Source organism: the organism of the source record quoted next, unplaced genomic scaffold (assembly GCF_019419815.1).
Source record: "Pyrus x bretschneideri cultivar Hongxiangsu unplaced genomic scaffold, Pyrus_bretschneideri_v1 Contig49, whole genome shotgun sequence".
Taxonomy (NCBI): Eukaryota; Viridiplantae; Streptophyta; class Magnoliopsida; order Rosales; family Rosaceae; genus Pyrus; species Pyrus x bretschneideri.
The window spans coordinates 1,642,321-1,653,923 of NW_025999786.1; the positions used below are offsets into that span (position 1 = coordinate 1,642,321).

Below are 11,603 nucleotides of genomic sequence, written 5' to 3' on the forward strand. Positions count from 1 at the left end.
GATCCTTAAATTTATATTATCATCCTTACCTAGCACGAGGCCTTTTGGGAGCTCACTGGCTTCGGGTTCCGTAGGAACTCCGAAGTTAAGCGAGAAGGAGGCTTGAGCAATCCCATGATGGGTGACCCACTGAGAAGTTGCTCGTGAGTTCCTAAAAACAAAACCGTGAGGGAATGGTAAGCCCAAAGCGGACAATATCGTGCTACGGTGGTGGAGCGTGCCTGGGAAGTGATCCACCCCGGGTCGGGATGTGACAATTTGGTATCAGAGCCTAACCCTAGCCGTGGTGTGCCGACGAGGACGTCGGGCCCCTAAGGGGGGTGGATTGTAACATCCCACATCGCCTAGGGGAATGATCCTTAAATTTATATTCCCATCCTTACCTAGCACGAGACCTTTTGGGAGCTCACTGGCTTCGGGTTCCGTAGGAACTCCGAAGTTAAGCGAGAAGGAGGCTTGAGCAATCCCATGATGGGTGACCCACTAGGAAGTTGCTCGTGAGTTCCCAAAAACAAAACCGTGAGGGAATGGTAAGCCCATAGTGGACAATATCGTGCTACGGTGGTGGAGCGTGCCCGGGAAGTGATCCGCCCCGGGCCGGGATGTGACAATCCTGCTGGAATCTAAAATTGTGGTCAAAATCTGGATAAATAACAGCAACTAAATTGCATTCACATGAAAAAAAATAATGAGTTTAAATATGATTAATCCATTTTGATTATTACCAAGATTTTTTGTGCTAAAATTTCATATCTAACGAATAGGGCAGGTGATAATTACCTAGTTTGGGTCGTTATCGGGTAACCCGATAAGCACCTTTTAAGATATCAGGTTAATTTGAGTATACACGTGGATAACATGATACATGATAAGCAAAATATTAATTTTATAATTTTATAACCCTAAAAAAATACTATAATAATTATATATATAATTAAATTTAAAAAATTAGTGACCATTGGATCGGCTGAGATTTAATCTTAGCCGTCCATTGTGCATTAGGTTGGAGGCTATCATTCTCTTCTCTCTCATTCACTCTGATCTCTCCAGTCCAAACTTACTCTCATACCGTCTCCTTAATCCACATCTCTCTCGCATCCTCCTCCGTTCACTTCCTTCAACTCAACTCCGGCAGTCACAAGAAAACCACACATAGGCAAGCACATGCTAAATGTATGAATTTTGTATTTTTGGGTATTCTGTGTTTTTTTCAAAAAACTAATGATTTGGGGTTTTTGTTAAAATTAAAACTAACGGTTGGGGATTTTTTGGGTTTTTTGATTTTGGAGTCTCTGGAGTTTTTGGGTTGGGGCATGTTTACAAACATTCAGAAAACCCAGCGATTGAGCAAGCGTGCTTCGTGTTGGCTTCGCAAGATTGAAAATCACAAAACGATAAGGCGGAAATAGAATCAAGCATTGGAATTTGGGAGTATAGATGTAGTTATGTAAATTAACTTTATTATGTCATGCCATTTAGTCATATTGGAAGCCATAAGGAGAGATTAATTACTTAATGTCATATATATATATATATGTATATATTGGGGATATGTTATCAAGGGACTGGGGAGGTTAGAATTCAGGTGGCCTGTGAGGTAGGCAATGACAAAGTAGTGACGCCCTACCTATTTTTGTTTTGTTGTAGTAGATGCAATGTCTTAATTATTTGTATGGAATTATTTGTCCCAAGTATTGGCAATTGGCAGGCAGGTCCTTTTTTTTAATTGTGAACGTCGTGAGTTCATTTGTATCTATGTTTCATTTGGGGTCTATTTACTTGAAGTTAATAAGTGGGGTCTATATTTGTTTTAAATTTGGAGATTTGGAACAAGTAAAGCAATTAAGCAAGGTTGCAACCTGCAAGTGCAAGGTATTTTTAATTGAATTGTGAATTTGAAAGTAAATTTGAATTGGATTGTGATTTGTAGATATGTGAATTGGATTTTGAAATTGAATTGGATATGTGAATTTGAAATGGATATAGATAGGTGAAATTGAATTGGATATGCGAAATTAAAATGGATATGTGAATTCGAAATGGATGTGGTATGAAATTGGTATGAGCAAGATTTCGCATCTTGATAATTCAAATATTCCAGTGAATTCAGTGCCTAATCATCAAATAGAATCTGGAAATGTTCTCTTTGAGGTAACCTAAGTTTGTTTTTATTTACTTTATATGTAGTAGTAGTAGTACTATAAAAAGTGTTGATATTATATTTGAAATTGACATGATGCATGATTCTTATTATGTTTTCATTTTTACTTTTTAAGATGAAGGATTTTGTAATAATTACGATGGTTCAAGTTCGATTGAAAAAAATGAATTGCAGAAGTATTTAGAGGATAAAAGAATAGATAGAAAAGTAGACATAGATGTTCTTTCTTGGTGGCAAATGAAGTGTTTTCATTATCCGATACTTTCTCAGTTAGCACGAGATGTGTTAATAATTCCCATTTTAACTGTTGCATTAGGATCTGCATTTAGTATTGGGGGGGGGTAGAGTACTAGATCAGTATTGTAGTTCATTGTTACCAAAAACAGTTCATGCTTTGTTGTGCACACAAAATTGGCTATTTCGAAAAGGAGGTAATATATTTTTATATGGTATAGTACTATTGTTTTATTTCTTTTCATAATTATTTTGGTAAACTTCTCATAATTTGAATGATTTTTAATATTTGGTTTTTCTATACTTAGTTTATGCGGAAGAGAGTTTTGACGTGAAAAACCTTACTAAAAACATCATCAACATAACTCTTGCAGGCAATAGATCAAGTCAAAGTTCCAATACAATTTCCTCATAATGATCGATAAAAATTGAGGATTTTGTAAAAGAAATAACATGCAAGCTTTGAGTTCTATTGGCAAGGTTTAAACTTTTGAGAAAAGCTTCACAACCTTGAAAACAAGAACTCTTCCATTTTGCATATCCTTGCACATTTCATATTTTGTAATAGACTAGGAGTGTATGAATGTTTTTTTTATTAGGCAATGTGTGGTATGTGCAAATTTAAGAAAAAAAAAAAAATTCTTAACAAGTCGGGTCACTTTACCCAGTGACCTGACCTGTTAAGGACCCATTAAGATAACGGGTGTGATACAACACGACCCGTTAAGATAACATGTGTTACACGAAAACGACACGAACACAATAGACATGACCCGTTTGCCAAGCCTACCAGGAAGTGGGCATGTGGCTACCCTACATCGGTGAGGGAAAGAAAAAATAATGAGCTTAAATACGATTATCCCACTCTAACAAATATCGAGGTTTTTTATGATAAAACTCTACACCTGAAGGATTTGGTATTTGGTAATTATTAAGTTGAAAAAAATATGGATGTCGTTAAGATGAGGGCCTAGGGCGCCCGTCAATCTAAAATTCCTACAAAAACTCCCAATTTCATACATTGATTTACTCTTGTGCCAAAAGTGAAGGTCCCCACTTGTGCCTCTGATTTTAGGCCTTTAAAAGGAACTTAAAGACCAGTTAGCTGGTATCACGTATGAATAAATATGCCTCCATCTCAAATTCTAATTCATTTCTGGTTATTAGGTTTTAATAAGAGGCTGACCTACACTACACTAGTACAAAAAGTTCTTAAACGACAGTTTTTTTGTTTTTTTTAACAAATGATATCATATACATTAAAAGCTTAAATAACAGTTTTAAAGTGTCGTCTGGTATAGACTAAAAAACGTCGTATACCATCTTATAGCTAAGCAAACAACGGTTGTAAATTAGCGAATCAATACTTAAGCAAAAGCAGGCTAAACTTTTACTGTTAACCCGCACCAAACCCTCGTGGAACCCCTCTCTCTTGTTTTGCTCTCCTGGACTCCATTTTCGTTCTTTTGTTTTTTGGCAGAAAAGAAAGGACGCAATAACACAAATGAAGATTAAGACGGACCCGTTGCAATTATAAAATTTGTACAGTGAAGATATGTTATATGTGAGAAATGAACATGTGTCCATCTTTTTCTACCTTTTTAGCATATTCTTTTGCGCCTGCAGTGGCAGGACTTTCGGGTTGTTGCCCTTAGACGTTATGTATTGTGATTTTATGAGTACATACTACATATATCCAACAAATGCGCCCACTTTGTAGTAACAAAAGAGATGAAAAGGAAAAGCAAATGCCGAGCGGGAATGCCAACTAGCAGTTTATACAACCTTTCGACTATCAGAGTTATACAATTTAGACATGCAGCGGGTCATACTTGTCAAATCATACGACAAACAGGACCTTTGAAACGCCTAATTATAGAGTCGGGGAAAAAATGAGGCAGAAAGATCATTCAGATCCCTACTGTCTTTGTCTTTTGCGTTAAAAAAGAGTGGAACAGATGATTCGGGAAAAGTTGATTAGCTCTTAGCAGCACGCTATTTGTTCCACGAGAATAACGATGCATCAGATCGCTGTAAAGTGGACAAACACCGCAAGCGGACTACTTCCATCTTCACTGAACATTCCTGTTATCATCAAGCTGCTGTCAAAGAACAGAAGACAAGCAACGGACAGAATTTATTCAAGATTAACAGCAAAGCTGAATGTCAACTGTTCAACAAAAGTTTCTGCAAAGTAGAATTAATAATGCTGCAGACAATCTTCTTTTAGGACACAAGAATTTGAGAATGACGATGAGCATACCTATTTTGAGCTCGTTTCACTATTCAAATCCGAGATGAGGTCTTCCAATTCATCAACGATGGCAGAATAACAGAAAAAATATTGCTCCTAATACATCACAAGTGCAAGAGAGTTAGAATAATTGTTGAAGTAAAGTTGACACACATATTGTGACAGAAAACAATAAACTCTGGTTTGCCCTACACAGATTTGCACCATTGTCTAACACCTGTGGTTGTTTTTCCTAGATTGACTTCTACAACCTCCTATTCATATAAACTCTGGTTTGCCATACACAGATTTGTAGTTTATAATCATCAGACTCTATAGGCACAAGGATTCCCCCAAAATTATCAGGTCGGTAACTTCAGCTCCGGTAGCAACACCATATGTTATCACGGAAGAAACTCAAATGCTCTACCTTTTTTCTCCGTGCATACTAAGAGGAACAAGGAATGGCCACCCAAACTTTTACTTTTATTTGACAAAAAGAAAAACGTACTTTTAATTTTGTCAACAGATCACACATGGTAACCAGAGTTTAACTCAGTTCCCTATGTTGGCATACCCAAACAATCCATACAGAAACAAACTTGCATATATAAATCCTATAAGTCCCTAGCAACAAGGCAATGCACTTAACTAGCACAGCCATATCTTAAGTCTTAACGTAATGTAATAGGACTCTTAAGAGCTGGTTCCATGTGCCAACAGGGCTTAAGAGAATTAAAGTTTTAGACTTGTGCTGGTTCCATATTTGCTTAATGTAATAGGACTGTTAGGAGCTTAAGAGGATTAAAGTAATTGATTTCAAGTGTGACCTGAGCACATGCCGTAAGTTATGGGATTTTGAGCCTTGGATATTTCTTTTTTCCCTTCAAGTTATTTATTTACCATTTTGTTTATTATCATTCTTTTGCTTGTTGATTTGAATGTGAATTACCCTCGAACTTGAACACACCCCCTGAATTGGTTTGGGTGTTAAATATAAGGTACCTCTTCAAATGCCAGATTCACCATTTTCCATATATTCTAGAGTATATAGTCCGAGTCGCCATGTCCTTAGGGAGGATGCAAATACATTTCCATGTGTCAGATTCCTAATTCTTGCTGCTAAAATTCTGAATACCTACCTGATAAGCCATGACCTAAGGAGCCTAGCAATGCTTGGTCTTCTATTTGGGTGCTTTAATATAATCTAAAAAAATAATACAATTTTGACAAGACCAAAAAATTCAACAAATGAATTTCAAGAAATACAAATATCAAATCAACATACAAAAATAATATGATTAAAAATACTTTTTTTGTAATGATGGTTGTAACTTATGAAATAAACCTTACGTTTTTTTCTCACTTATGAGTTAACTTACACCCCATGTGCTTTCCTAAGGGCCCATTATGTATTGCTTTTGGTTTTGGAGAAGGAAAAATGTGAGAATAATGAGACAAGAGATGGTAAATTTGATGGAGGAAACGGCGAGACATATAATTATAGAACAGTTGGTTAGAAACAAAACTAAAAGATAAGGGGCCATCTGGTAACACTTCCGTTTTCATTTTGAGCATCTAGGAGCTTCTTTTGCGATACAACAATCAATTTTCTAGATCCAACACATTTTTTGTAAGATTTAAACTCCAATCTTATCCTCCCAATAAAATTACAAAAAAAAAAAAAAAAAAAAAAAAAAAAAGAGGAAGAAAACTTAAAACTGAAAAAAATAATAAAAAAGTTAGAACAGTAACTGCACCAATGCTTCCGGGGACTAAAATCTGAGGAGGGTGGGGTCTCGCTGGACAAAGGGGCATAATGGAAAATCTGAGACTAGTTTTGTTGGGTCTCAAAAGAAAGTACTTAGGTCTCAATGGAATTTCCCTTTTTTTTTAAAAAAAAAAAATTATTTAGGCACTGTCTGGAATAAAAGAGGGAGACGAAGGGAGAAAGGGACAGAATGTATATGGAAATTGTACCAAAACCAAAAGCAAAAATCAATTTAGAATAGTTCTTTTTTCAAGTTTTTATTTGAAACATTCTCTTAATTTCTCCCTTATTCCTCCCTTCGCATGCACATCACGTTTCTAACTAAAAAGAAACCTAATACCATCAACAAAACCAAACCAAAAACAAAACAACCAAACTGTAAACATGCTACAAAACACTCTCAATAACTAACTATTTTGAAGGTTTTTGTTTTTCATTTTTTTTAGCCAGAAATAGAAATTCACCCAGCAGGATTACGATTATTTTACTCTCTTCAGTTTTGTCCGCAATATAGGCCAAGGGGAGTTTCCATTTTCCACAGAAACATACTGCGAGCTAGGGACCAGTTCCTATAATTATCAAATACTACTTTACATTTAATTATGTTTTTGACGTGTGTTCTATTATACTCTCAGAACCACAAAACATTTGCACTAGCAAATGGCTCAACCAAATTTAATTTGGTATTCATAAAAAGAGAATAATTAATAGTAAACATTTAGACAAATATCGAAGAAGTTACCAGTGTCTGGACCATTCCAATTCGCTGAGACCGAAATGTGGTTATTGTATCAACAAGATCTAAGGCAGACATGTCCCCAGCAAGAATTCTTTGCACAGTATTATGAATTGTGCAGTATGTTCCAGTTCTCCCAATACCTGCACTGAGTAAGAGAGTCAGGGTGTCAGGAAAACATGCACATATAACTTAGTAAACATCACCTAGACATGCAAGTCACAAAAAAGAGTTTAACCTGCAATGCACCACAATTGGGCCAAGGTTCGGTGGCACGTTATATAATCTTTTCAAGATTTCACGGACAGCAATCGTGTTGTTTGGAACTCCATGGTCAGGCCATTCAGGATACTGAATGTGCAAAACAGACATGGGTGGTTCCTCGGACTGCAGCAGTAACAAATAGAATATGAGGTAATACTAATCCAATCTATGCACAATGGTGGCCATAACTCCAACAATATAACATGAGGGAATACCAATCCAATATTTTCATAAAACATTTGCTAAAGAATAAGGAACATTTAAAGGAATATGGACAAGAACCCAAAACTTGAGTCTTATTTTCTTATTATAATAATCACAAAGACAGTGACTTGGGAGCCAAAATGTGAAGCAAAGGACTGGCATCTTAAAAATAATTTCTAAAGGTGGGGAACAAGAAAGAGAATCTCTAAAACCGAACTTAAGATGACTAAACACCATATAAATATCAAACAACAGAAGTAGGCCCAAAATAAGTGCCTTTTTCAACATTCAGAATTTCAGAGCCAGGAAATATTGGACATTACCATGAACCTATCTGCCAAAACTAGGTAAACTCACACAAAACAAAATAAACAACCCACAACAAAAGACATAATGAAAGATGCACAATACGATTATTGAGAATTCATGTCACAGGGTTAAGCGGGATGCTCCAAGACATCTGTGCCTCAAGGTGATGCAACAGAAACGCCAGAGTATTTGGTATATGCCTCACACCTTTATGCTGAGGAATATGCGTCAGGGGTATTGTGGAATTGAAATACATAAAACACAACCCCAATTCATCAACCATTCCCTGCCTAATACCATTTCTCCTTCTGTGTGTTCCCTCATTAATGGCTTTCGGCAAAATTTTTCCTTTAATGCGGCCAGAAAACAAAGAAGATAGGAACAAATCTTCAATAAGAAGATTATAGTACAGAACCCTAATTGTCCTTCCACAGCCATCATCATGACTCATGCATACACTTCAATGCAAACCAGTCAATAAAGATGAAGGGCCTTATACAATGCCATCTAGTACTTCTTGTTCACAAACAAAGTTTGGGATTGCCAACAAACTATGGAAAAAGAAAACGCCTCATAGCTCCAAAGTCATTCCTAATCTGTGAAAACGTGCATCAGAAACAGTCAAAACAGAACTGCTTCATTGAGAGTGGAATAATATAGAAAATCTGTTCAGAGACCAGAGTGATCACTGATCAGATATCTCTTGTTTTTTCCTTTCTTTTAATTAAGCCATAAACTTACTGAATGTGATACAATAAAGATCAAGGTAGTGCAGTAAAGCTCATATTGTAAAGCTCTGAATGATAAAACTAAGACTTAATATTGAACTCTTTTTCTAACCAGTCAAGCACTGTTACATCATTTGATATTAAATGCATTAAAATTTAAGGATAATGCATCAGTAAAGTCATAAGATAGTTAAAGGCCATGTAAGTAATTTTTTCATTTCTTTAAACTTTAGGTAATATGCTCTACTAATTAATCTTTTTCTTTTTCCTCTTGCTTCATCCCGATAACTTTTCAATTGCTAGACATGGTTTCAGTTGTAGGTCATATATCTTGTTTTGTTGTCAATTTACGTAACGAGCGTTTTTCTTATGTGTATCCCTTAACTTAGTTTATTATTAAGAATCTTGCTCTTATTAGGTGAAGATCAAGCAGCAGCCCATGAAATCGATGAAAACCCAAGGACCAACAGTTTGTATTTGGATCCAAAGGTGATTTCACCATCCTGGTGATCCAACACACCGGAACTATATGATATTGGTCTGCTTTCCTAATTGGACAATAAAGTACTTGTTTTATTTACTTTATTTCCTCTCAACTCTTATCCACATCTTCACAAGGTAATTGGCGGAAATTTCTTATATGAACTGGTTGGCACTCTATACTGCTTACTTGTAACTTGCAAGTGTTCAGGTAGAGACCAAATGAACAAGTTGGTGAACCCAAAGGTCCAGTGATGGTATGGAAAAATATGTTGGCATCTAATGCTTTCGTTGGAAGTGGGCTAATACCAGTCAGAAGAAGGTAAAAATAGAGGTATCGCAACTGTTTTGAGTTTCAAAATTTCTTGAACTTTACATCCATGTCTCAGACTCTCACATGATAATCTCTCCAAGTGACTCCTATTAGGATGCTCAGGATCCCAACTCCCGTAATAACGGTTGACATCAGATTGACTCTTTGACTAACTCTTCAATGAAAAATTAACGGACAATAAATCTTAAATGACATTTTGTCCTTTGATTACCTCCAACCAAATGAAACATCCTTACTTTTCAAAGACTATTCTGCATTATTCTATTCCAGATGTACCAAAACGCTCCCCAGTAATCAAACTTTTTAAAGGCCCTAGTAAAATCAATCGTTCCTGTCCCCAAAATTCTATAAAACAAAAAGGAGAACTGATACAGCATGATTTCTAAATATATTCTTTGACTTGGTTTAACAGCCATTTGTATCCTGGACAACAATGAAAATAATGTGATGCCTTACCTCTTTATTATTGACCTCCAAAAGGCGTAATACTAATGAAGTGTCAGTAGTTCTTAGCCACTTAGTGCTTATACATATGTTACCGAACTCTCTAGGGCCATCTTCAGCCTGATAATAATCTCCACATTTAACCATCTGCAAACACATGTGAAAGATTAAGACATCAGGAAAAGTAATATTCGTAAATTTGTTTGTCCACCTAATTTTCAAAATGACAAAATGGTTTTGTTAAGAAGAATATATTACACGGATTCAAGAATAAGTTGGTAGGATCTCTCAAAAGGTTTGTAAAACATCGAATAAGCTTTGTAAATCAAAGTCTCTTTAATTGTATATCTTCCGACGAGGTGATGCCCAATAAAACTACTTGCAACTCAAAACAGGAAAATACCGTGTAACAGTCGATTAAACGAGTAAGCATGATGACCACCGGGCAGCGTTGCTCAAGTACCATCTCCCAGAAATCCTCATATGTGTGGGGAAGTGGACCTTGTGTTGCTATAAACTGAGAAATGCTTTCGGAAGAACTAGTCTACATTTAACAGTAATTACCAAGCAGTCATTAATGTGTTACTAATATCACTTCAGTTTACAATTCTCTACTTCAAAAACATGAATCTGAATACCGTGATTAAGCTGGCGTTGATGTAACCTCTTGCGGAAGGCCTGTAATCCTTCGAGGAGTTGAGAACAACCCTATTTTTGTCAACTGAATCCAACAACAAAAACTCAAATCAATTTTTCAACAATGTAAATTGTGTAAAATGTAAAGAGAGCCCAGATTGAGGCATACATGGCACGACATCGGTGTATCGGTTTTTGCTCGAATTGACATTGTCAAGAGCCACAGTGCAATTTCTCTTCATCTCAGAAGATGTCATCCTCTTGGCCTAAGCATTCATGGCAGATTTTAATAGTTTATTTTCTGAGAGAAATTAAATAAATCAGGAGAGCAAAGACCTGTAGCTGAGCGAACTCCTGGTTGATGTGGTCACGCATCTGGAGCTTTTCCTTAAAGAGCTTGAGAGCCTGAGAGCAGTACTTGTACTGATCGGGGGTGAGGGCGAGTTTCGGAGGAGGAGAATCCGCCGAGACGTTCAAGGAAGGGAGGGGTTTGGCTGCGGCGGAAGAGGCGGTGGCGGCCATCGCCGTCGATCTCCGGTGGCTGCGGGAGCGCCTGGAATTGACGTTCCCCAGTTTTTGGAGCTTTTGGTAGTACAGAATTTTGATTGGGTGATTGCTCGGAATTCCAAATTTGCTCTATTCTCTCCAAAGTTGCGATTTGGTTGACATCGGAGGACGTTGGTTGGTTCGATATATTAACAATTTGGCAAAGTGTGTTAACTTTATGGATAATGCTTGTGTACACGATAAACAGAACGAATAGTTTTAGTTCTTACGATCGTTTGCACATGTAAATTTCAACGAAATAAATACTCGTCGGCAAATTAAAGTTTCGACATGAAAATGTTTATATCACACGCATTAGGTCCTCACAATTGCAAGTATGTCTTGTGATTCATCAAAACCGAACAAATCATTAAAAATGACACGTGTTGATATTTGACAAAAAGTAATTAAGAAATTATTTTTAATGAACTTCTTTTTTCTCTCAAATATCTTTAATTAATCGTAATATAAATCAAACAAATTAATTGATTTGAATTAAAAGAATAATAAACAAATCAAATGA

The 11,603-nt window shown here is 36.3% G+C and overlaps 1 protein-coding gene across 4 annotated transcripts; it reads right to left on the minus strand.

Moving 5' to 3' along the window:
• Positions 1 to 4,127: 4,127 nt before the first annotated feature.
• On the minus strand, positions 4,128 to 11,072 carry LOC103940449 (protein-tyrosine-phosphatase PTP1). 4 transcript variants are annotated; one of them, XM_009350567.3, is made up of 9 exons: positions 10,871 to 11,072; positions 10,704 to 10,800; positions 10,537 to 10,619; positions 10,302 to 10,442; positions 9,911 to 10,045; positions 7,374 to 7,522; positions 7,142 to 7,283; positions 4,659 to 4,745; positions 4,128 to 4,480 (listed from the first exon to the last, which is right to left on the minus strand). In XM_009350567.3, the coding sequence occupies exons 1-8, from the start codon at positions 11,054 to 11,056 to the stop codon at positions 4,659 to 4,661; spliced, it is 1,020 nt and encodes a 339-aa protein (XP_009348842.2). In that variant the 5' UTR covers positions 11,057 to 11,072; the 3' UTR covers positions 4,128 to 4,480. The 4 variants fall into 4 exon arrangements, 3 of the variants coding, with proteins under 3 accessions (XP_009348842.2, XP_009348840.2, XP_009348841.2); XM_009350565.3 differs by having other exon boundaries at positions 4,128 to 4,494; XM_009350566.3 differs by having other exon boundaries at positions 4,128 to 4,497.
• Positions 11,073 to 11,603: the final 531 nt, after the last annotated feature.

Excerpts from the sequence above, each read along its gene's own strand:
- LOC103940449 (XM_009350567.3), bottom strand. The coding sequence starts at position 11,056 with ATGGCCGCCACCGCCTCTTCCGCCGCAGCCAAACCCCTCCCTTCCTTG. Across the intron at positions 7,523-9,910 it reads TGGAGGTCAATAATAAAGAG|TCCGAGGAACCACCCATGTC; the intron begins GTAAGGCATCAC and ends TTACTGCTGCAG. Across the intron at positions 7,284-7,373 it reads CCAATTGTGGTGCATTGCAG|TGCAGGTATTGGGAGAACTG; the intron begins GTTAAACTCTTT and ends TCTCTTACTCAG.